This window comes from Bidens hawaiensis, unplaced genomic scaffold, assembly GCF_021521415.1.
Source record: "Bidens hawaiensis isolate Kalapana, Puna unplaced genomic scaffold, B.hawaiensis_p1.1 tig00025939_1, whole genome shotgun sequence".
Classification (NCBI taxonomy): Eukaryota; Viridiplantae; Streptophyta; class Magnoliopsida; order Asterales; family Asteraceae; genus Bidens; species Bidens hawaiensis.
In genome coordinates this window covers 95,602-122,638 of record NW_027494161.1, presented here as the reverse complement: position 1 = coordinate 122,638, position 27,037 = coordinate 95,602, and the positions used below count along the sequence as shown (strand labels likewise).

At 34.1% G+C, this 27,037-nt stretch overlaps 2 protein-coding genes and 1 pseudogene across 2 annotated transcripts; all 3 read left to right on the top strand.

Annotated features, from left to right (window-relative positions):
* The first annotated feature begins 4,627 nt into the window (after window positions 1–4,627).
* LOC143572495 (dirigent protein 22 pseudogene) lies at window positions 4,628–5,518 on the top strand (annotated as a pseudogene).
* Window positions 5,519–14,612: 9,094 nt separating this feature from the next.
* On the top strand, window positions 14,613–20,404 carry LOC143572499 (casein kinase 1-like protein HD16). Its single transcript, XM_077057650.1, has 16 exons — window positions 14,613–15,183; window positions 16,662–16,790; window positions 16,891–16,964; window positions 17,048–17,117; window positions 17,204–17,259; window positions 17,371–17,442; window positions 17,574–17,668; window positions 17,743–17,809; window positions 17,891–18,020; window positions 18,101–18,319; window positions 18,396–18,538; window positions 19,138–19,312; window positions 19,405–19,495; window positions 19,599–19,756; window positions 19,839–20,027; window positions 20,114–20,404. The coding sequence occupies exons 1-16, from the start codon at window positions 14,917–14,919 to the stop codon at window positions 20,171–20,173; spliced, it is 1,995 nt and encodes a 664-aa protein (XP_076913765.1). The 5' UTR covers window positions 14,613–14,916; the 3' UTR covers window positions 20,174–20,404.
* Window positions 20,405–22,462: 2,058 nt separating this feature from the next.
* Window positions 22,463–25,506, top strand: LOC143572494 (protein PHOTOSYSTEM I ASSEMBLY 2, chloroplastic-like). The gene is made up of 6 exons (XM_077057646.1): window positions 22,463–22,565; window positions 22,732–22,832; window positions 23,323–23,482; window positions 23,571–23,663; window positions 24,417–24,547; window positions 25,078–25,506. The coding sequence occupies exons 1-5, from the start codon at window positions 22,496–22,498 to the stop codon at window positions 24,545–24,547; spliced, it is 555 nt and encodes a 184-aa protein (XP_076913761.1). The 5' UTR covers window positions 22,463–22,495; the 3' UTR covers window positions 25,078–25,506.
* Window positions 25,507–27,037: the final 1,531 nt, after the last annotated feature.

Genomic DNA, 27,037 nt, shown 5'->3' with positions numbered 1-27,037 from the left:
AGAAGGGTAACTAGTGAAGTATGGATATGTATCTACGGATATGTATGTATGTGTATGTATTGTATGGCGTTCGATTAACTAGAACTCACTCAGCGTAGCTGACTTTTAGTATGCACGCAGGTGAGTTGATTACAGAGTTAGCATGAGGATGACACACGGCATGGATTGAACGGCTGGCATCTGAAGAAAGAAGTAAAGATGTTTTAAATATAAAGTTTTGTGTTATGGTATCAAAGGAAAGGTTTAACGTTTTGTAACAAATGATTGATGTTTTATATTCCGCGAAAAGTTTTAATAAACTCTGATTTGAAGAACTGTGTTTATGAGTAAATCCGACGCTAAAGTAGGGCTACCGGGTTCGGGGCCTTACATTGCGGGTCCAACTGGGCTCTGCTGGGACCTACCTCTTCAGCCACCAAGATATGACGGTTAAGGGTGGTGGAAAAACAACGGAAAACATTCTGGTTTCGGAGAACTTAACAAATATCCACAAACATCAATGGTTGTACATTTTGCGGTGAGATTACCAAATCGGCTAATCATCTGCTTGTGAGATGCCCGTTTGTGTGCTGAGTATAGTTCAAGATTTGGACCTAGACTAAGCTCCCACCTATCTTTTGTTGAACAAATAGAATAATAGATAATACATCTAGAAAGCACAAAATGACAATATTTCAACTACAAATTAGCTTCCCGACATATATGTGTCAAGAAGATAGGGTGAAATTATCCGCTTTAGAGTGATCATATTTCGGAGTAAAATTAATTTCTTTTTTAAGAACCAATAATATTTCTCATTAAACTTAAAACAATTACAACAAAGTGGCAGACAAATGATCAAAAATTTAATTTCATAAATGAGTGTTGCTCCTGGTTTCTTGGCAGAAGTTTTATGGCTTTTCTATATATAAAATATCGGCTGCTCCAAAACATTGTATATGCTTCTCATGTGAAAACATGATGATGTAACTAAGTCATGGTGGTGGCCCGGTGGACTTGTGATTCAAACGTAAACTTGACGTACACTTGACGCTGCAAAGTAGAAAACGTGGCCTTTGGGCTATCATGTCTTTCATTTTAGGGACAATTCTATAGAACAGTAACCAACTTTTAACATTGTTCCAATTAAGTCACTTAATCTTTTTATTGTCTCAATTAGATCATTTAAATTTTAAAAGTGTTCTAATCCTAGATTTTTACCTATATAACAAGTTACCATGTCTACATGGCATTTATATTTATTTTCATTTATTTAATATGGTGACATTGAATTTATTTTATCAATTTTTTTTATTTCAAAATTTTAGAATAATATATACAAGAAAAAAGAGTATGTGTGAACCGGGAAGGATCCATTAATCTATTTGGTCTCGTTTCTCAAACCTTCAACATAATCAGTATGTAGAGACCCAGACTCCGGCGACCGGAGACAACCTGGATGATCATTACGGGACCATTCATCCCATTTTGGTCCCCTCTTTCTTCTCCTTCCTTGTTCCATGAACCACCATCTCAACTCGGCAAATCTCACTTCGTTGTCTTCCTCGTCTATCCGGCGAAAATATGTGGAACTGGTAGCAACACAGAACAAGATATGAGAGATGAAGAGACTACTCCGGTTTGGGATCTAAAACAGGTATCCGATCCGAATCAACAAGATTTCAGATCGGACTCACCGAAAAAAACGAGATCTGAATTCGCTACGATGGCCGGACGCCGGAATCTCGTTGATTGGGGTAGGGTTGACTTTTAAATTAGTCTGAAGTGCTCGTCCTATTCTGTATCTCAGACGAGGTTGCAGGCGGTGCTAGATATTGTGACCACTACCCTATGATTGGTTTTCTTGATGATGGGTTCATACGATTTGGTCACCATTAGTAGTTTTTCTGAAGCTACTATCGGAAAAGGTGAGGGAGAAGGATCTTGAAGCTATGAGATGATGGGTCGCCGAAAAGATGGATCGCCGGAAATGATGGTGTTGGCCGGAGATGATGGTGGTGACTCCGGTGAGAGGAGTTGAGGACAAATGGACGCTCCCTGTCATGTTATACCTGGGAAAGTTTTATTATTTTATTTAAAAACTTAAATAGTTATAATATTACAACTCCACATCAGAATTGTTTTTAAAGATAATAATAAAAGAAAAAGATAATAATAAAAGAAAAAGAAAACTGACATGTCAGCATTTTAACATTCTAAATGGGTAAAAAACCTAGGATTAGAATACTATTAAAATTTAAATGATCTAATTGAGACAATAAAAAGATTGACTGACTTGATTGGAACAATGTTAAAAGTTGGTTACTATTCTATAGAATTATCCCTTCTTTTTATAATATTTAGTTTCATTACACATGATCTCTACAAAAAGTCTTGTAAACCATTTTATCTTCTAGAATTTAACCAATCTTTCTTATGAGTCATAAGTTATGACATAATTACATTCACTTAATTTTGTAACAAGACCTTTATGGTTCTAGTAACAGGGTGATATCTAAGACAAATAGCACATCGTAAAGGTTGCGTTCTGTCCATGAGAGAGATATGATGCTATAGAAAATGACTCGTGTTAGATTTCACAAACCAATTTTGATGTATTCGGTTGTAAGTGATATGAGAATTTCATAGTTAAATGTGTTTTAATGGAAGCAATAAGCAATTCTTGATTGATGACCTTCTTGGATGTTTACACCCATGCAAACAAAAAAAATAATAAACCTTTCATGGATAGATCGGATAATATTGTTTGGTATAAGAGATCAGTAAAACAAGTTTAAAGTCACTATTATATAAAAAAAAGTTAATGAAATTGAAGTATATTTTATAATTTCTTGAGTTTTCCACTAATGCCTCAAAATTAATAATTCGGTAAAAGTTACATATCTGTGAAATTAAAGTGCTATTAAAAATAATATTATATTTATTTTCCTTTGAACGCAAAGGAAATTTTTTTTCCAATATAACTTTTGAATTCTAATGCTACTAAAGTAAATGCGTGGACCATCCCACCGACTAAAACTTTTTTAACTATTCATTAGTGATTACACATACATTAAAAGAATCAATGTTTCAATTTCACATAAATCTTCTCCTTCTAGACGCATGCTAGAAACATTATTTTTATTTTTATTTTTATTTTTATTTTTATTTTGTTTTATTCATTATGTTTACTACTTGCGATGGGGCTATAGACTTGGCGCCGTAGTATCTATTAAGGTTATATGAACCCTATTTAAGGGCATGATTTAACCATGGGAACCAATTGCCGATACTCACAAGGCACGCTTATTCTCTGCTAACCGATGAAATAAGGTGAACCGTATATTGCATTGGACAAGTGATCTTAAAAATTTTATGGTAGGAAATAGTGGAAATAAGATTCAAATGCAAAAGACTCACATAAAGAGGGAGCAAGTGCTTACCATCCTCTTAAAGAGTTACGATAGTGAAATATGGATGCAATACAAGTAGCTTAGATAATACATAACAAGGGGCTAAAAAAGCCTAAGAACGTGTCTAGTCAGCTGTCAAGACATATTTTCACTTATTTTTCGAAAACACTCAATTTACTTCCGATAATAAAGACTAAATGCGCCAAAAAGAACTTGATCGCATCATATCTATTCAATAAGTATACACTTAATTTAACAATCTATTTACTTTTATTATAATACCCAACTCGTCGTCCCCAACATTCCAATGGCAATAAGATCTCATTTGAGTTCGCACATTAACATACAAAAAGGACAAAAGCGGCCATGTCCAAAAACGACCCAACAAGAATAAATGGTGTCAAGTGAGTCTAGTAAACACTTGATTAGTAATGTTCGGGAATTGGGGCCAGGCTTATTTAACTAGTAATGATTCGGTATTCTGATGAACTAATCTCCATCATTTCAAAATTGCTCGGCCTGCTTACACCCACATATATAAAAATAAAAAAAAAACATTTAATTAATTATTATATATAATAATTTATAACTTTGGTGCCGTAAAGTCCCTATTGGGCCACCTTGCTGCACATTATCGGTGGTATTTTATTTTAGTTTTGGTCCCTAATGGACGTAACAATAATCGACCACCAGTTTTGTTCAAGTTATGGTATCGTAACGAACGTGACGGAAACTGACTGGATTAGCGTAAACTCACCGCGTTTTGTTTTAGTTCTAGTATCGTAACGAATGTAACGAGAACCAACTGAATGTTTTTATTTCTGGTACCGTAATGAACGTGATGAAACCCGACCGAATTCTCATAGACTGACCACCTCAACGTCCGAGATCGATAACGACTGAGTTTGACCAACTATCGAGTTTACTGACTGACGCCACCCCATTGGTCCACTTCAATATTTATTTTTTTTTGTTTTATTTATTGTTATAGCTCAGGTAGAATAAGACGTACATGTAACTGAAACCAACCGAATACGTGTCGACTTACCGTCTCTACCCTTGAGACCGACAACTCTTGGGTTTTTATCCGCTTGAATTTTATCAACCTGTTCTGACACAACATGCTAGGTAAAACACTAGTTTTAATTATGTAATGACTTTTAAAAGGCACTTTTAAAACCCAAAAACAATAAACAACAAACTTTAATAAAGTTAATTGATTTGTTAATAAAATAGTTGGTAGACATGCCCATTATAAATTAGATGCCCCCATCACATACTCTCTTGTCATTTATCATATCCTTCATTTTCCACTAACAAAATATTCCACAATGACCAAAATCTTCCTCTGCCTACTCCTCCTCCTCTTCACATTCTCACAAACATTTTCACCCACCGGAGCCGATCCCACGTTTCTCCAATCCGTAAAACGGAATCCGATAAAGCTCAAAACCGAAAAACTAAGCCACTTTCGGTTCTACTGGCACGACATAATAAGCGGTCCCAACCCGACCGTAGTAAACATTGTCCAACCACCCGTAAACAACAATACCAAAACCAAACCCACGGGGTTCGGTATGATCAACATGATCGACGACCCATTGACCGAAAAACCCGAAATAGGATCAAAGTTACTAGGAAGAGCACAAGGGTTTTATGGAATGGCGTCACAAGAGGAACCCGGTTTATTAATGGCTATGAACTTTGTGTTTACGACCGGGAAGTATAACGGGAGTACGATATCGATTTTGGGTTGGAACCCGGTGTTTCATAAGGTTAGGGAGATGCCCGTGATCGGTGGAAGTGGGCTCTTTCGGTTTGCTAGAGGGTATGTTCAAGCTAGTACACATACTTTTGATTTGAAGACAGGGGATGCTTGTGTTGAGTATAATGTTCATGTTTTGCATTATTAGTTAATAAGGCTATTACTTATTATTAGTTGTTACACTTTTTGATGTGTTTTGAGATTGTGTTGGGTTATAGTGGGTTGCACTTGACTTTAAAAGCGTGACTGGTGTCTATGGGATGACTATATGGTCTTACTTGGACCACTTGATAGTTGATACCATTTTGAGCATTTTGTTTAATTAAGTGAATAAATTTTGTATGATTATAAATTTATAAGTTTTTTTCCTTTAGGTGTGACTAGTTCATTTACTTATGTATGGTTAATGTTTTATTTATTTATGTTTGGTTAAGGGTTATAACATGATAATAACTTGTTTTGGTAGTGGAAAATTGGAAATGGTTAACCGATTTTTCATTTAATTTCTATTACACACTTTATAAGTTCAAGTAAAGAATCCGAACCTATGGGATGTTGGCCCATTGATAAATGCAGAGCTTGTAAACACCTGGGTTTGAGAGATGGAAGATATTGAGTTCAAGTTTCACACATGATACACAGTAAGAGAAATTTTTCGTTCCATATATAAAATTATAGCACAGATTGCCGTTAAAAAAAACTTATAGCACAAATATCGGGGTTCACCCAAGTTCCCGTGTTCGTTCTGTTGCATGGAAGAGTTCGACCCAAATACAATTTTACGAAAAGAAACAAATGAACAATTTTTTTACACTAGTTTAGAAAAAATTAAATACAAGAAAATGGTATAAATGAATATTTATTCGTCTTTCCAATTTTCAACAATATTCATAAAACTTACGTATCTTTAAATCATGTCTAAGTGTATTTTCTATACATGACCTATACATGTATATGTAGACATTTAAAATCATGAACAATGGATTCCGGCCTGTCGTTACACAGGGTTAAATATTAGATATATCCCCCCCCAGTAGCCAAATTTGTCTGAGTTGACAAATGATTTTCCACGACACTCCATCTACAGATAATTATTTTCCGAGCAAACAAGAAAACCATTAGTTTTCCTCGAAGCACAAGGGAGCATACTATTATAAGTTCTCTCCATAAACCCATGCAACAAACAAACCCACAAATCATTACCATTCGAAAGCGAAACTCTATCAATCAAATTTTGCATTTACATTTCTATCAATCAGATTTTTTTAGTTGCTTAACACAAATATTTCTATGTAAGAAAAATTAAAAGATTTCAACTTTTTTTTTTTTAATAATTGAGTATTTTATAACAAACTTCTCTCTGTATCTACTCTAGAAAAACGTCATAGCAAATAAAGCACTCACCAATAATGTACCTTAAAAAAGAGAGCGTTAAGAAGGTAAAATGAATGGTTGAGTCAAATAAATAAACAAACAAACTATACGAAAATGGCTAGAAGCTCTACCAAACTCATACATTTGCGTAACAAGTCACATAGTAGAAATACGTACTGTGGGCATCTAGATCCAAATATAGCCAACAATGTGTGTGGACCGTTAAGCTCCACACTACCATCCAATCATTTACCTCTCCTACAATTAAAATATTGGGAAAATTCCTAAGATAGAGATTCCAAAGATGTTCGTTCAAAATTCAAATTCTCTTTTTATTTCTTTATTAACTCGTCTTCAGCTCTACATTAGGAAATCAAGACGATATGTTTCTTAACTCGCCGCATCCCCTACATATCAGCTCATAACTCGTCACATCCCCGCCATGTTAGCTCAAAACTTATTTTCTCTGCTCCATGTTAGCTCAAAACTCATCGTCTCCACCCTATGTTAGCTAAAAAATTAAATCTAATATATCTTATTATTTAAAAAATATATCTAAAAAAGGTACACATAAAATAATTTGATGGTATGCATGACTTTTCTAAATCATATTATTATCCAAAATTCAATATACAAGAACTTAAGAACCAATAAAATTTAAAATATTCAAATATCTTTTAATTAAGTTTTGGATCCATGTTTTTAGTAAGAATAAGGTAGAATTATTTTTTTTAGCAAACATAGGGTGGAAACGACGAGTTTTGAGCTAACATGGAGCAGATGCGATGGGTTTTGAGCTAATACGGAGGGAGACGACGAGTTAAGAAACATATCATCTCGATTTCCTAACGTACAGTCGAAGACGAGTGTTAATAAAGGGATAAAAAAGAACTTTGAATTTTGAAGGGACATATTTGGAATCTCTTTCTATAAATGAAACATTTTGGGAGTTTTCCCTTAAAATATTTTAGTATATATCCATCTATATATCTTCTATTAAAACTTATTTCTTTTTTATAAACTAACTCGGTATCTGATCAAGAGAACATATAGTGAAGATGTTCTCGTATAATATGACTACTATGATAATGTTACAATGGCAACACGATCCCTTTAGCAAAACATGTTTACAGTTCAATCCGAATATGTTTACACTAGACACAAATTGGCAAAAGTTTTGTTAAAAGACATGGATTTTCATGTCATGTTAGAAACAGTATATTAGATTCAAATTAATAATATAATTTATATGTAAGTGTTTCTAAGGTTGAAACGTGATGATGTAAGTCTTGATGGTGGACCTGTTATGTCCCCTTTTTCCAAACGTGTACTCGACGTTAGGAAGTCAAAATCGTGGCACTCACATTTCTTTATATATATATTTGATTTCGTTGCTCATGACTTGCATAGAAGTCTTGTTAAAATTAACCATTATAAATTATACAATTTATTTAACTTTTCTTATCAAAAAATTACTAACACTTGTATATTTTCAACCATTTTATATGGTAATTATTTTTAAATTGTTATCGTTAATTTTACCGTTTGATGGTAATACTACGATTGGTAACCAGCTAACTCACTCTTGGTATCATCAGCTTGGCAAACCCAATCAGATTATTTTTGGCCAATACCAAGACCACTGAAGCGGTGTTCCTGGCTATTTGTTTTAAATCATATTAAAACAATGTTACTTGGCTTAAAAATTAAAGTTACAAAAGGTATTAGGGTGGGTAGAAAATTGAGTTACCAAATCTTAACGAGAGAAAATTGAGAAATAGTGGTTTAGGTGTGATTTCTTTGATAACAAATTTTTATGTATACAACTGAGTTAATTAAACCAAACTTGTATTAAAACCAACGTTTATGTGTTTTAAATTATATAAACAATATGATATATTAAAACACTATTGCTTATTCTTTTTTTTTAATTTATAAATTTAAAGTATTCCTAAGTTTTATATAAATTTAAGAAAAGTAACAGGTTAGTTGATGAATAGTTGGTGGTGGCTGCATTATAAATTAGGTTCCACTAATCCAAAATCTTCCTCCGCCTACTCCCACTCCTCGTCATATTTCCACGAACTTTCCTGCCGTCAGAACTAAAAAAAAACAACTATTTAATAAACGCATATAAACTATCTAACATGTTTAGATATTAGTAAACTGGTTTAATAAACGCATATAAACTATCTAAAGAAATTTCCTTACCCATGACTTCTTGACATTATACCATTATCCTATAGACCTTAGATCCTTACATAGTTACATGTATGATTTAAATAGTGGTTAAACATTCATTTTTAAACTCATAAGTCATAAGCTAATTTTAGTTCATAGTTTTGTTATAACCCCCTATTTGTCTTGTGGTTGTTTCTTTATCAAGTTTGTTCTTTCAAGAAATTTAAATGTATTCTACTTTCTTTTAACCCCAAAAAAAACCAACGTATAATCTAACATTTTTTTTCTTAATAACAAATAAGTTAAGTAACTTACAAGTTACACTCAATTTTCTGATTTAAAATATAGGGATCTGCATTAAGATTTAGTATTTAGGACTTAAAACCAAATCAAACAAGAAAGAAGACTACACTAAATTAGTTGATAGTTAGTACTAGAGGTGCAAAAAAAACCCGAATCTGTAACTGGACCTGAAAAAAAAAACCCAGAAACAGTTTTTTTACACCCGGGTTTTTAATATCCTACCCTACACGTAGGGTACGTATATGGTATGCATGTTAGTACCAAAATCCATACCTGAAACTGGCCCGATCTATACCTGGTAATACCCGAAAACCCGAACCGGTTCCATACCCGGAACCGGGTTTTTCCAATACCCGAAACTAGGTTTTTCAAATACCCGATCTATACACGAAGTTACCCGAAAAATATTTAGAAAATACCTGAAAAATACCTCTAAAAAGTGCAACCCCTAACAAATTTCAATATATACCCAAAAAAAATCCCAAAAAACCCGAAAATATGGTATTTTCAATACCCGGAAATAGGGTATTCAAATACCCGGTTCTATACTGACCCGAACCCGATACATAGGGTATGATTTTTAAAGGATATACCCGGACCCGAACCCAACCCAAATACCGGATTTTCCAATACCCGATCATACTCGAACCCGGTTTTCTAATACCCTATTTGTGCACCTCTAGGACTAAATTTAGCGACATTTTTTGGAAATATCAAATGGGGAAGTGGGCCTTAGGGGGGCTGCCTTCTAAAATCTAAAGAGCTGGGCCGCAATGCTTTTGGTGTGCGTTTTCTAATGTGTATACTGGGCCAAGCTATTTGTGGTCGTCTTACAGGCCCAAAACAAGGTGAGCTTAGACATGCTGAACCTAAAATTTAGCTCATTTCTAACGAGCTCGAGCTCAAGCTCAAGCTCAAACTTCATATACCAACCTAATATGCTCGCAAGCTTAAACAGCAAATTGTTTTCATAAACAGTATATATATATATATTTTTTATTTTACATGATAACTATAAAATTTTATTACTGAAAAAAATAATAATTTATGATAAAATAACTAAATGATATTATATTTATCTTTGTATAGATTTAAATTATATATGTATACACACACTCATCACGAAACAAATTAGCTGAACCGGAGCGTGAAAAGTTAGCGAGCCCAACTTGAGGTTTAGATACTCGAGCTTAAATAAGCTTGGTTCGGATCAGCTCAACTACATCCTTAGTTATGTCATGTCATATTTATTAACAAACATGCCGATATATTTTGCATAAAGTTGTATATATATTCAAAAGACACCACATCCTTTTGTCCGGGCCATTGGTGGTGAGGACTGAATATATCATTGACAAACAAATCAACGGCCAAGATATTGTATGACATTCACCATCATCCATGAACATCCCTATCACATTACGGATGCTCAAATAATCCACCAACTTTACTGCGAAACTGTTACATTATGTTAGATATGATTAAAGAAAATATGCTATTCAATTATAACTAGTTTTTGTCTCTATCATATACGAGTTCCCAGAAGAGGTGTATGAAAACACAATCCGAAATAAAAATGCTTGAGGTCATGGCCGACTTTGAAGGGGGCAGGGGGGTAACGATCCCCGGCCCAATCATCCCGGTAGGCCCGTTTTTTTTAAATTATATTTATTTTTATAAAAAAAATATGTTTTTAATGTTTAATCTCGATTACTCAACTTATTTAACTTTTTTTTTTCTACACAATCCAAATCATAACCATGTAAGCCTTTTTTTTGCACAACCAAAATTATACACATGTAAGCTCATTTAAAATTTTATTTTTTTAAATCCAACACAAAAATTCTTTTACTTTAGGCCAAAAAATTATTTCCGCTTTCAGTTTAAAGTTTTTTAATGATTTTTAAAGACGACGTGATTAAGTAGTTAATGTTAGCCGGTATTAATTATTAACCATGTATTCAGTGTTTGTACTTATTTATTCATATATACTGAAACTTGGAGAATTTGTAACTGGTTTGTCCTATTTTCGAAGACATTTATTAACTTGGCACCTGTATGACATGCAGGTTTGGCCATTGACTTGAATATTGACTGAAATATAATATATAATATAATATATAATTTGTGCCGCTCAGCCTTGGTCCATCTATGAATTGTTTGGCTGGTTCTTTTCTATGGTTTTATTATTGTAAAAGAGCTGCCATAATTATTATTTGGAATATTGGTTTTTAATACTTCCAACTTTCACTCGTTGGATGATATCACTCCCAACTTTCGATTTGTTACCCACCACTTCTAACTTTCATCATATTTGTTTTTGTCACTATCTCGTTAACAGACCACTAACGTCGTTAGTGGAGATGCTTATGTGGACGTTTATGGGTGAGTTGGCATGCCTACGTGGAAACTACCATTTAAAAAAATCTTAATTAATCTAACCACCCTTTAATAACAATAATAATAATAATAATAACCTAAGTGGGTCCCACCCGCAAACTCTTCTTCATTCACTTACACAAACCTGCAACTAACGAAGCCGGTATAGATGTCGGGATGGAGGATGATGTGTTCGTGTTGAGTTTTCTCCTGGTAGTTTTCTTCACCGGTTCTGGTCGATTTGAAGGGTTGGATGTTGTCAGTGGTGGTGGATTGCAACGGCGGGCGGTTTTCGATCACCTTGGTGGTTGTTAGTGACACAGAGATTACAAAGATTTAGTTTAATAGTGGAATTGCACGGTTTTGAAATGGATTTGAGGGTAGGGTTTTGAATTTTGATATTGGGGATTTGAAATCATCGACAAAACCTGGATATAAAATGTTTTAAAAAACAATTCTTATGACCATTTTATTTGATAATCTAGAATAGGAAATGAAGAAGAATAGGGAGGTGGTTGGTGGTGGTTGCAGGTGGATGATGAAGATAAGGAAGAAGAAGGGAATGGAAGGGTGGGACCCACTCATGTTATTCTTATTATTGGATTTTTTTTTTTTAAATTGTATTTTCCACGTAGGCATGCCAACTCACCCATAAAACGTCCACATCAGCATGACCATTAACGACGTTAGTCGTTAGTTAACGAGGGAGTGACAAAAACAAATAGGGTGAAGGTTGGGAGTGGTGGATAACAAATCGAAAGTTGGGAGTGATATCATCCAACGAGTGAAAGTTGAGAGTATTAAAAACCAAAATCCCTTATTATTTTGGTAAAATCAAAAATCGAAGTTAAAATAGAGTAAAAATGGTTGTCTCGTATTAGTTTATTGTGAATGTATTAAGTATTATTAATGAACAATACGTGAACTATACCTGGTAAAATTCAACATGATGATATGGTATAGGAAGAAACGAGGACAAACTTTCTCATGAGACAGTGATGTTGCTTCAAGGCGACTCCCAACTAAAAAAATTACAACTTTGAAGGATTGTTTTTATGACAAATTTGAGTGAATTCATTCAGGAACATGGTGGTGATGACGATGGTCGATGGTGAAGGCCTTGACAGTAAGGAATTGTAGAGGCATCAACACTACAAGTACCAATAGATGAAAAAACTACATAAACAATCATAACACTTGTGGTTGATCAGCATATCCAAGTGGTAATTACTTGATACACGTTTTGCTAAAAAATCATTATGAAATTAGTGAGTTTGGCTTTATAATCCAAATTAAACTAAGACCATCTTGCTTTAAGTTTTTTCCCATTATAAATCGGAAGTTGAATGGAAAAAATATTTACCAAAATGAGTTTGGTAAATATTTTTTTCTCCCACCCAATTTTAAGAAAACACTAAGGTAGCGTTTGGTATGTATGAATGATAGGAGGAATGGAATGATTCATCACGTGATAATGAAGAAAGTGGTGTTTGGTTACTCAATAGAATGAAATCATCCATTATACATGAAATCTCATTCCATCAAAACAATTCCTTCTCACCTCTCTTTTTTTTTTTATCAATTTCATTCCTCCCTCATCCTACTTTCTCAACATCACCAACACCTAACAACAACCACCATCACTACCATCGCCGCCACCACCACCTGACCACCACCTTCGCCGCCGCCACCACCTTACCACTAGCGCCGCCACCGCCACTTGACCATAACCTGTGGTGGTCGCTGCTTGACCACCACGTCCGTCGCAGCCACCATACCATCGCCATCACTATTCACTACCAATGCTACCACTCCACCCCCACCACCACAAACCACCCCGCCTAACCGCCACCACCACCATTTTCGTCGTAGGAGCTATTACCACCACCGTTGCCATTTCAGTTTTTTTTTTCTAAAAAAAATATATTTTGAAATATGAATCAAATAACATAATGTAATTATTCATTTCATTCTCAAAGGTTAACCAAACATGATAAAGGAATGGTAATGATCAATTTCATTCTCTTGTTCATTCCATTCCATCTCTAATTCCATTTCATATTCATTCCATTACTTCCAACTAGAGGTGGCAAATGTGACCCATTGGGTTGAATGAGTTGTATCACAATGTATATAATGGGCCATAATGGATAAAACTAAAAAAGGAAAATGATTGAAACGGGTTAAAACGGGTTGAAATTTCTCAAGATTTTTTTTAGGAACGAGAAAAACGGATGAAACATTTTAGTACTTTTACTTTTTTTACGTTTTGATTTATATTTCGAGTTATGATTTTTTACTTATTTTTTTGAATTTTTTAGTGAGATGTTTTTGAAATGGGTCCAAATGGGTTGAGCTTTCAAAAACCCACTTTGACCCAATTCAAAAACCCATCACTAAAAAAATAAAAAAAAGGAAAAAATCATAACTCGAAAAATAAATCAAAAAGTAAAAAAGTAAAAGTACTAAAAAGTTTCATCCGTTTTTCTCGTTCCATAAAAAAAACTTAATTTCAACCCGTTTTGACCCGTTTCAATCATTTTCTTTTTTTAGTTTGACCCATTGTATACATTATGATACAACCCATTCAACCCAATAGGTCACTACTTCCAACCAAACATACCCTAAGCTTATTTTATCTTAAATTTATAGTTTTTCATTATATTAAACCATCAGTAAATCAAAAAATGATTCACCTTTAAATAATTTGAATTAATGTATCATTGTTTGTTTATATATATCATCATATTAAAGCCTTAACTTTCTTATGGTTGTTGCGGGTCTAGATTTAAGACGTGTTTGGGATTCTTATTTTACCTCCTTAAAGTGTTTAAAAAGATTAGGCTTTCTAAGTATATAAGTCATAAAAAGGTAAAATAAGGAATTTTAAAAATGAAAAAGTTAAACAATTTTATATTTTCCAGTCAAACATTCAAATTTAATGTGATTTATCTTCTTTTCATAAAAAATCAAACAAATAAATATCCTCGATAATCTTCTAAAGTGGTATATTGGGACATCTAATCAATATATATATTTATTTAACTTAATTATAATTAATTAATAATAATAAATTACAAAAATATATTTCACATTAAATACATCAAAATCATTTGAAATGTTTTTTTGAAAAGGGAGAATGAATGAATGTATGAGTTTCAATATTTCGTAAAACGTAAAAATATCTGACGAATATATAGGGTTAAACCCACGCGCCCCTCTTTCATTCATCATCTCCCTATGGCTTCCTTAATTTGACCTAGCTCATACATGCACACACAAACCCTATATTATTATTATTATTATTATTATTATTATTATTATTATTATTATTATATAATAACACATCTCTTCAAATTCATCTCCAAATCATTTCAAATTATATCAATCGTACTCATCCATCAATCTACCTTCAATCCGTTTTCAATTACTCATTTCGTCCGGTCAATTGATGGTTTCAACATAGACGATGTTAATTAGTACGTTTTCGTTGCTGATATGTGTGAGTTGTATGGATAGAGAATGCCGGAGCTGCGTAGTGGAGTACGCCGTCCTGTAGTTGTAGTTGACAAGAAGCGATCGGGTAATTTAGTCGGTGGTTACGTGGAGACACGCGCGGCTGCAGCTAAGGCTAAGGCTAAGGCGGAGGCTGCTGTGGTTGAGGTTAAGGTAGAGAATAAGACGAAGAAGGAAGAAGTAATAGTAATGGCGGATGGTAGTGGTGGATTGAGTGCTAATAAGGTTACTGGTCAGGAAGAAGAAGGGAATACCGCTCCGTTTCCGGATAGGGTATAATATATATTATATGCTTTTTATTTATTTCTGCAGATTAATGTTATTATTTACCTATGGTTTTAAGAAACAGGATCAAATACATTTTATTTTTAACATGAAAACAGTGAGAACCATTTGGCTGTTATCATTATGTTTATTTTTTATAGGTGTTTACTGTAATTTTTTGTTCGTAGTTGCTAATTTTCGATTATATTTGCTGATTTATATTTTGTTGTTATTATTAGATTTTTTTCTTTTACTGTTATAATTATTTGCTGGTATTATTCTGTTTTTGATTATTTTGTTGTAATTTTTAGGTTTTTTTCTTTGTTATTATAAATCATTGTTTATGTAGATTGGTATTGTAGTTGGTATTGTTTCTTACGTTCTCATTGTTTTTATAAATTAGTATTATTTCCTACGTTTTCATGTTAAGATTAAAATGTACGTGAACCTTCCTCATGGTTTTAATGAATATTATTATATGGCTTATCAGTTTAGTAAATTTAGTGTACTTGAATGCAGAAATGATGAGTGGCATTGTGGTATGTGATCAATGGGAAATCTTAAAGCTATTAGTCTTTGATTCTTTATGATTGATTGCATTTATATGTTTTATCTCCTAATGACTGCATTAATTCTTTTTGATGTTATCATATGTCTTGTTTTGATCTTTTTGGTATCTTGAATGCATTGGCTTTGGAAACTGTTTATGGAATTGTTCTTCATTTATGTTGCTGTCGTTTTAAACACCTATGGTTTCATATACTGATGGGAATTATCAATTATGTCATAAGTAAATGTCGTCTGTTTCTCAGCTTTGTGAACTGGGGATTTTACTTTTAAAGTTTTAAGTGGTTCTACCATTTGTTCTCTCTTGTGGACATGAAAGTTGTTCCATGTTTTCTGTTTGTGATGTTTGCCTCATACTCTTATCTTATGCTACTTCATGAAAGCGTAAGTTAAAAGAAGTTCAATTTGAAACTGTCATCATTGGTCACATAAGATATGTGCTATGTTGCATGGTGTTTACCTGAACATCATCTATGGTTTGATTAGCCTAGCTAACAACATATCATGGCATTTAACTGTTCTGAATACATGGGATTTAAATCTAAAACCTTTTTTCAGATTCTCAGTCATAATACCTGATTATCTAATATGGAATATATATTCAGGTAGTGGATATCACATTTCTTTATAATGTTTGGTGTAGCCTCGAATTTGTGTAGAGAGTTAAACATACAAGGTTGCTGTTAGTTAAGAGATATGTAATGTCTATGTGTTGTTCGTCTCAAAGAAGGAAAGAAAGCCAGTGATCAAATTTTGGAATTAATTTATGTGGGCTTGGTTATTAATGTTTCATCATTTATCTTAGACCAATGCTCTTTTTTGGCCTGAAAGTTTTGTTGCATAAATTGCAGAATGCTCTCGTTAAGCTTTCAGAATAAGGCCCATCTAATTTCATTGGCCCTTATTTGGCTTGTTTTCAGGTTCAAGTAGGTGGATCACCTGTATATAAGGTTGAGAGAAAGTTAGGCAAAGGTGGGTTCGGTCAGGTTTTTGTAGGTCGGCGTGTTTCGGGTGGAACTGATCGCATATCAGGTCCTGGTGCCACAGAGGTAATATTCTTGCACCAAGCAGTTTTGGATTTTTTAAAACGTTCTCTTCTTTGAAGTTTGATTTTTTTAGTCAAATTTGCATTCACTCTGTTTGTGGCAGGTAGCTCTTAAGTTTGAGCATAGAAACAGCAAAGGCTGCAGTTATGGTCCTCCATACGAGTGGCAAGTTTACAAGTATGTGTGCAATTTCTTTTGAACATAATTACAGTTATTTTTGAAAATTCTAAAAGTGATATTTGGGATTTTTGGTGAAACAGTACTCTCGGTGGCAGTCATGGCGTGCCTAAAGTTCACTATAAAGGAAAACAAGGAGACTACTACGTAATGGTATGATAATACTTCTTTTTTCTTTCATTTAGATGACTATCTTAACACAATATCAATAATTTTTTTCTGTTATTTTTATATTCCAGGTCATGGACATGTTGGGACCTAGCTTGTGGGATGTCTGGAATTCTTCAGGCCAATCGTGAGTTCCCAGATTATATGTATTTTGTTTGATAGTAACTGCATACCATGTATTTGAAAATAAATGTTTCTTCATGTGAGTTGACTTATTGATATTGTGCCTATTTATCAGAATGTCGTCAGAAATGGTAGCTTGTATAGCTGTTGAGTCTTTATCAATTTTGGATAAGATGCATTCAAGAGGGTATGCAATTCTATTTGTTCATATTCTTTGTAATTAGTTCTCAACTTCAAGAAGTTTTTATTTTCTCTTTTATTCATGTGAGTTGGCTTCTTGACTTTGCGCCTGTATTGAACGACTACTGTTCTTATCAGGTATGTGCATGGAGATGTAAAGCCAGAAAACTTTCTACTTGGTCAACCATCAACACCTCAAGAAAAGAAACTATTTCTTGTTGACTTAGGGCTAGGTAAGACAGACATCTCATGAAGCATTTTCCATTCTTTCTCAATTTTTATTAATTAGTTTGTATATGAAATGCAGCAACAAAGTGGCGCGAGACTGCCAGTGGCCAACATGTTGACTATGATCAGAGGCCTGACATGTTTAGGTAATATGCATTTCCAATAACTAACTATCGAAAACTCTTCATTTCATTTCAAATTACATATAATATTTGTTTGGTCTACAGAGGAACGGTTAGATACGCGAGTGTGCACGCACATTTGGGTAGGACAGCTAGTAGACGAGACGATCTAGAATCTCTAGCATACACACTTGTGTTTCTTCACCGTGGTAGACTTCCTTGGCAAGGGTATCAGGTATTGCTTGTTCGCAAAGTTAAATTTTGACTTTTTAAGGTGTAAGTAAATCTAATACAAATTTTAATTATTATTTTTAGGGTGACAATAAATCATTTCTGGTTTGCAAGAAGAAAATGTCAACATCGCCTGAAATATTATGCAATTTTTGCCCTGCGCCTTTAAAGAATTTTCTTGAAATTGTCGTGAACATGAAATTTGATGAAGAACCTAATTATTCAAAGCTAATATCTTTGTTTGAGGGATTACTTGGACCGAATCCCGCAATAAGACCAATTAATACAGATGGTGCTCAAAAGGTGATGTATATGTTTGTGAAGTTACATTCTTTTTGTGAAATGGTTATTTATGGTTTTTGGATTTCTTAATTTTTAGATTATATTTCAAGTTGGCCAAAAACGAGGCAGATTGAATCTTGATGAGGATGATGATGGGCAGCCGAAAAAGAAGATTCGAATGGGCGTTCCTGCAACACAGTGGATTTCGGTTTACAATGCTAGGCAGCCCATGAAACAGAGGTACACCATGCTTTATGCATACTTATACACACACACACAAGTATGAATTTGTGTGCGCACATACATTGATACATATATATTAGGCGTGTGCGAGGTAACCGAGGTTTGGTTTTGGGTATTTGAAAATTGTTTGGTCTTGGTTTTTTGGCTTTGCTATCTGGGCTTGAAATTTTTAGGCTGAAAACAAATGACCCAAAATAATGAATTTGGGTCTGAAACTTTGGGCCTAATTTTTTTTCGTTAATTTATGATTATTTGAATATTAAACACTTGATTTTCGGGCTACATCAGTTATTAATTTTTTTATAAATTACTTAACACTTTAAAATAAAAATTATAATATAATCTATAAATTCAATAACAAGAGCCAGTTTGTTGGTTTTTACCGGTTCGATTCGGTTTTTTTGGTTTTCAGTACAAAACCATAACCGAACCGGAAATTCGGTTTTTAAAAGAGAATATAAACCAAGCTATTGAACTAGAAAACTACAACCGAACTGGAAATTTCGTTTTTAAAACAATCAAAATCAAACTTTTGGTTTTGGTTGGGTTCATTTATTTTGATTTGTTTATGACTATATCTATAAATCATTGCATAGGTACCATTACAATGTTGCTGATGCCAGACTGGCGCAACATGTTGAGAGAGGAAATGCAGATGGTTTACTCATTAGTTCCGTTTCATCATGTTCTAATCTCTGGGCTCTTATTATGGATGCTGGAACCGGCTTTTCTAGCCAAGTTTATGAACTCTCTCCTTACTTCCTACACAAGGTATCTATCAATAAAATAACTCGATACAATCACCTCAAAAATGTTCTTCATTCTTTAAACAATTATTTATGTTAATTTCATTTATGCCATAGGAATGGATTATGGAACAATGGGAGAAGAACTATTACATTAGCGCTATTGCTGGTGCTAACAACGGAAGCTCTCTCGTTGTGATGTCCAAAGGTTTGTAGACTTGCTGAATATAGCCCGTGTATTATTATTATTATTATTATTATTATTATTATTATTATTATTTTCGGTTTCTGACTTCTTGGTTAAATTATAGGGACCCCGTATTCTCAACAATCTTACAAAGTAAGTGACTCGTTCCCCTTCAAGTGGATAAACAAGAAATGGAGAGAAGGGTTTCATGTGACTTCCATGGCTACTGCGGGTACACGATGGGGTGTAGTCATGTCTCGCAATGCTGGTTTCAGTGATCAGGTATGGTTTAAGGTTTAAGGGTTATCCCTCTTTTATATCTTTAATTTTAAGTTTACAATCGGGTGTTGGTTTATGTGTGTAGGTGGTGGAGTTAGACTTTTTGTATCCGAGTGAGGGTATACATAGACGGTGGGATAATGGTTACCGTATAACATCAACCGCCGCCACGTGGGACCAGTCTGCTCTCATATTAAGTGTGCCCCGCCGTAAGCCCGGTGATGAAACGCAGGAAACGTTGCGTACGTCTCAGTTTCCGAGCACACACGTCAAGGTTAGTCAACATTGATCATATTATACATGGGTTAATTAAAATTGCCACGTAACTGATCTAACTATTCGTGGTTTTGAAACGTGCAGGAGAAGTGGGCGAAAAATTTGTATCTTGCTTGCATTTGTTATGGAAGAACCGTGTCTTGATTGATAGCAAGGGGAAGCTTGTCTGACGACAGTTGGAAATCGAGGAAGCCATTTGTCTTGTTGTTTTTGGTTTTTACTTTAACAGCGTTGGTTAGTCAACGAAAGAACTGATGTTAGGAGTTGGGATTTTCGACAAGTAGAATGATGTTTTTTCTTCTGTTGTAGAAGTTTTTATATTTAAATTTGAAGTTGTATAGTTGGCTCCTCTTTATCTTTTTGCTATTTTAGTTACAGCCCCTCGGTGATGACTACAATTCTAAGCTAATCAGCTAGCTTGTCTATGCTCTAGCTCTATCTCTATCTTTAAAGACTTAAGATTAGTTTTTTATTTTTGGTTTTTGGTAACGGTCAATTTTGTTCATACACACCCTGTTACAAATAACAATCTCGAGATTAGTTTGTGAGTAGTTTTTTTACAGTTTTGAGTTTTGCTTCTATTTGACTAGTTTTAAGCTTTTGGCTATCGAACCTAAAGTAAATCGTGGGCGACTTGACTTGTTTACATAGGATTGACCTTTTAAAATGGTTCAATTTACATTGTTTATATTGCTTCTTTTATTACTTTCATTGAGAATTTAAAGTTTCTGTTAAATTTTTGCTAGATGATATAGAGATTTACGAATATCAAACATATATGAAAGTTAACTTTCATCAATGTATTAAGGCCATTTGCTTTATGTTTTAAATATGCAAGTGATTTTTTGATTTATAAAAATATGAAAATATCTCTTATAAAGGTAAATTGGATTTATATGTAAGCCATTTGCTTTATGTTTTAAACTAGTTGGCAACCCCGCGCGTTGCAGCGGTTTAAACCTAGTTAACATATGTATGAGCGTTGCTCGACATCAATACTATAATAACAAAAGAGCACTTGAGTTTGTTAGCTACATATTAGTTACAGTATAGAGTACCATAAACCATAATTACAGAAGAGTAGTTGTTATCCTACCCACATTTTATCTAAAAGTTGTGTAGCTTGGATACTATATTTGTCTAGTAGTCCTAATAGCCCATATTTGTGCCAAAACAACCCGCTTCATGGGTTCTAACTGTTACCACATTTGGTTACAGCTTGGTATCAATTTTTCATATAAATATGCACAATTATAACACCCAGAAACCTCATGGACACTGCAATTAAAGAAATTCACCAACTAAATATGGTAAAATTAGGTGTTAATTTCATTTGTTTACAGATGGAGATAACTGAATAGGTAAACTATTAGGTTAGGCGGTAGTTTCATTTGTTAATGGATTTGAAATTCAAAGAGAAAAGATGTGATATCTGGTTTAACTCCACAGACAACGCGACTTCTTCCGGCGAACCGTCCGTCGTTTCACACAACCACAACCACCAAACGTATGATGGCGGTGGCGGCTAAAGAATCAGATCAAGGGTTTCGTTGGTAACTGGCGATGGTAATCTAAGTTAGCGACCTCGATAATCGTGTGGAGTTGTGGTGGTGGTGGCGGCGGGGTTGCGCGAGAGGGAGGAGGTGATGGGCTTGTACAGAAGTAGAGAGGAGTTGTGGTTTGCCACACCTGTGCTGTCGTAAGCTAGACTCTCTAAACTACCATCTACAAATTAAAAAAAAAAAAAAAAAAAAAAAAGAACTAAGTGAGATAACTACTTACACACGTGGCTTAAAAACATAGGTGCTTTTCATGAATAGTAACATGTGAGAGGGAGAAAATGTTAGTTTTTAATATATATATATATATAATATGTAAGTGTTATTGGTCGACAATAATTCCATTTTAGTTTATTTCCACTGGTGGTCTTAAATTTAAAAATATCGGCTCTCAATGGTCCTCCGTTAGAAAAAACCTCATGGCGTTAAATTTTTTTATTTTTCGAATTTCAAATTGACTTTTTAGGGCTTTTGATCGGAAGGATGATACAAGTCGATTGATGTAAAATTTAGCTTGAAGTGATGCCCCAAACGGCTTGATTGGTGCTTCAACTCGGGTGTTCGAACTTCAAATTAACAAAAATTAAGTTGAATGGAGTATCGTTTCGAGCTAAGTTTTACATCAATCGACTCGTATTCTCTTTCCGATTGAAAGCCCTAAAAAATTAGTTTGAAATTTTGAAAAAACTTAACGTTGTTAGTATTCTTTTTAACGGGAACATTGAGAGACAATTTTTATCGGATAATTTGTTTGTAAAAATTGTCAAGCAATTGCAGATATAAAGCACGTGGCGGGAATAAAATGTAGATAAACGGTTACCAACAGTCCACGTCATAGTATGATATCCAACAATAAACGGTCTTGCTTTACTGCAACAACTCATCTGCATCAGTTTTGAAGGAGAAAATGGCGTTTCATCTTTCATCTGCAATCACACCTCTCTCTGCACATTCAAATGCTCCACCTGTTCTACACTGTAACTCTCTTTACTTTCCAAATTTCACAATCTAGGGTTTCTGTACTTCCAAAGTGATATTGTTGTTATCTTAATGCTTATTATTTGATTCAATTATTATATCAATTAATTCAGTTTAGCTCATCCAAAACTAGCTATAGTATTAATCGCCTCTTTTGATGTTCAGCCAATTTTAAGTCGGTGAGCTTTCGTGTGAGATGCACTTCAGAATCCAATAGCTCCTCGTCAGATGTTCCGGTCGCCTCACCGGAAACTATTACGGAAAAGGTCAGATTCTTCTCACTAATTAATATTTATGCTATTTACTGCTAATTGTTTATATTGTTTACATTCGGCTAGATTAGTTATCCTGTGACATTAGGCTAGTCGAGTGTTAGTATTGTAGTTATATATATATGTTATGATAATGTTAATGAAAAGGCGATCATTGCCTGAACATGATCATAATCATAAACAATTAGTTAACCAGTTTTAAGGACATTGTTGCTGATCATAATCATAAGTCGATGGATATGGAAGGACCGAAGTTGATAAGTGGGTGAAGTTGGTTTAGTTTCGTAATTGTAATAGGATTAGTATGGTACTGTCTTGGTCACCAAGTTAGCGTTAGATCTATATGCTTTGGATGTGTGATCAATAGAGAATTGTTGTAACCAGTTTTTGAGTCAGTTTTCTCTTGCAACGATAAAGGAATTTATGATCATGTGCCTTGAGACATTAGGTCTTTTGTTCTTCTCATAATAACTCATTTTAACAGACTGAAAACCAATTGACTTCAAGAAGACTATGTGTAGCATGTTTAGCTTCATCAATGGCTTTAATAAGCAATTCAAACAGTAACCAGATTGAAGCTGTTGCTTCAGAGGCTAAAGAAAGACCAGTATGTAGGAACTGTGGTGGTAGTGGTGCTATCATATGTAAGCTTTTATATATGCTTAATTACATTTACTTACACGAATATTAATATCCTCTTTTTGGTCCATGAGATTTTGATTTCCTATCTAGGTGATATGTGTGGTGGTACAGGAAAATGGAAAGCTTTAAACAGAAAGCGGGCCAAAGATACGTACGAGTTTACTGAATGCCCTAATTGTTATGGTATACTTCATTTTTTTACTGTCACTAACCGTGTTCATGTGATGTGCCAATGGTTATTCTTGGTCTGTGTTTACGCTTGTAAACGAACCAAACAAAGCATGTTTGTGTTCGTTTAGCTTTAACCGAACAAAGATCGAACATGAACAATCAAACAAACAGGGTTTTCTTCGTCGTGTCCCTTCGTTAACAAAATAAACATGCCCATGCTCGTTTATGTTCATTAAAAGTGTAAGTGAACTGTTCACAAATGAAAATATTTAAAAGTAACGTGGAGAACAGTGTATAAGGTCTAAAAAGTTATTAAAACTAGACTAAGTTGTAATCACCCAAAAGTTTTAAATGATTATATTAATGAACATAAACTAGCAAATTAAACAAACGTTAACTAGCGAACATACATGATCGTACGTGAGCGAACGGACATTTACGAATTTAAATGAACGAACGTAAACAAACATAAATGAACGAACGAGACATGTGTTAATGCCCATTCATTTAACTAAGTGAACAAAGTTTTTTGTTCATGTTCGTTCGTTTATTAAATAAACAAACTTCCAGCTAAATTGGTCCATTGAACGTTCAGTTCATTTACATCTCTATTATTTTTGTGACTTGTATATATTAGATTATTAGTATTTCATAATTAAGTTAGGGTTTATTTGTCTTTAGCCCATGGGCCCGCGTTAGGCTTTTCAGGGTTTGTTTCTAGTTTCTTTCTTCTATATTGTAATGACAAGATTCAGTCAAATGCAGGTAGAGGAAAACTTGTATGTCCGGTTTGTTTAGGTACTGGTTTACCTAACAACAAAGGTCTTCTTAGGAGGCCCGATGCCAAGGAGTTGCTGAATAAGATGTATAACGGGCGGTTAATTCCAAATTCTTAGGTCATTTTCCAACTTTTGTTTTTCATTTATTTGAATATAGTTTTGCAAAAAAAGCGACAATTAGACGCCATGTCAGATTATGTGCCCAAATATGTGTTTTCTAGGTTGTTTACCCACTCATTGAATTCACACTAAAAGTGTAGTAGTTATGGAAATACTTACATAGCCTTTTTTTTTAATCGTGAGAACCCGTTAGCTGTAAACTCACCAGCCCCTCCAAATAGTGGTGTGCATGGGTCCGTTTGGGTGGTTTTAAGCTCAATCTGAACCAAAAATCAAAATGTTGGTTTTTGGGTTTTTGAAAACATTTCTTTTTCTCTTTTTTGATTTTTACAGTGGGTTCGTTCGGTTTGTTTCTTCCATTTTTGGTACATTATGGGATTATTTGGGATCAGAGGCTATAATATATAGTCTTCTTTCTAATAACATAAGTCAATTTGAGCCGGAAAAGTCAAACTGTGCCTCTACTAGGAAAAATGGGTTGTATGGGCGTATGGTTAGTGTTGATATTCTGTTTTTCTTCTTCACAGGTAGCATTCGGTTCTTGGGTTAATATTGAACATGGTGTGTAAAACAGCAAAACGTGCGTATATAGAAGCTTCTCAGGGTATATCTTTAACTTGAGCTGCTATTGAGTCATTGAATTCGAGATCCCGGTTTCTTCATATAAGAAACAGTAAGAAACAACAATTTTATTATGTTTATTGGATTTGAGGTCTAGCTTAGATAGCTCATCTGATTCTGCACTTTAAGAATACGAGAACTTGTTGTGATTACATATTTATAGCCTTTTGGGCAATAAGATTAGAGGAACCTCAGAGGAAAAAACTAATCTTTACAAGGGTATATATGTCAATACACCACTTCTAGTCATCAACATATGCATCAGTTTGTAGTGCAGAAGTTGTGGCTTCTGTTTCTGAATCGACAATTTTACTCCTTTTCTCATTGTGGTGTTGCTTGTTCAAGGGTTTAACAGTTTGAACAGTTTTCAAGGCGGTAAACCCCATGTCGTAAAGTTTGTGTAATATTTGAGGGATCAAAGCATCGTGTATAAGGGTGGCAAACCCAACCCAAATGGATTGTTTTGGGTCAAGATGGATAAACTTTAAAAGTTAAATGGGTTAGAATGGATCATAAAAATTTTTCAAGTGGGTTGGAAATATACAAGTGAGTTTCATTTATAGGTTAAAATGAGTCAAAACAAAAAATCCAAGTTATTCAAAATTTATCTAATTCAAAATACCCAAACTATCACGTGCGTAACAAAACTCATCCGAAACCCAAAAAACGATCAAAACGAAACAAAAACCCCGAACCGACTAAAACGAAACAAAAACAAAACTGAACCGAAATAGAAAAACGACCAAAACGAAACAAAAAAAACGGGATTGAAACCGAAAAACTGACCAAAACGAAACAAAAAAACCCGAAATGCAACCGAAAAGCTAACCAAAATTAAACAAAAACACCGAATCGACCAAACCGAAACGAAACTGAATTGAAATAGAAAAAAGACCAAAACGAAACAAAAAAACCGATATGAAAGCGAAAAGCTTACCAAAACGAAACAAAAAACATGCAACTGAAAAGCTGAAATCAATACAAAACAAAAACAACGAATCGACCGAAACAAAACAAAAAACCAAAACGAAACTGAACCGAAATAGAAAAACGACCAAAACGAAACAAAAAAAACGAAATGCAACTGAAAAGCTTACCAAAACAAAACAAAAACACTGAACCGACCAAAGCGAAACAAAAAAACCGAAACGAAACTGAACCCAAATTAGAAAAACGACCGAAACGAAACACAAAAACCAAATTGAAACTGAAAAACTGACCAAAAGGAAACTTAAAAAAAACTAAATGCAATTTAAAAACCGGACCAAAACGAATCAAAAACACAGAACCGACCAAACGAAACAAAAAAACTGAAACGAAATTGAACCGAAATTGGAAAAACTGACCAAAACGAAACAAAAAAAGCGAAATGCAATCAAAAAGCTTACCAAAACAAAACAAAACAAAAAACGAAATGAAACCGAAAAAACTGACTAAAACAAAACAACACTGAAACCGAAAAAATCGAGAAATCGAAACCGAAATCATTGAAACCGAGCAGATACCGAAACCGACCGAAATGAAAAAAAAACAAAACCGAACCGAACCCCCCCCCCCCCCCCCCCCCCCCGAAAAACTCGAACCTGAACCGATACAAAACGGTTTTTTTTAATGAACGAGGATAATGTGGGAAACATTTTAGTTATTTTACATTGTGCGTTTTTTATTTATATTTTGAGTTATTATTTTTTTAATATATTTTTGAGTGGTTTTTAAAACCCTTTGTATGTCAACCTTCACTTGGGTCAATATGGGTTAAACCTTCACTTGGGTCAAGATGAGTTAGTTTTACCCATCTTGACCCATATCCATCCAAACCCTCTATTTTAAAAATCCATCTGTTGGACGTAATTTCCGTTGGATCGA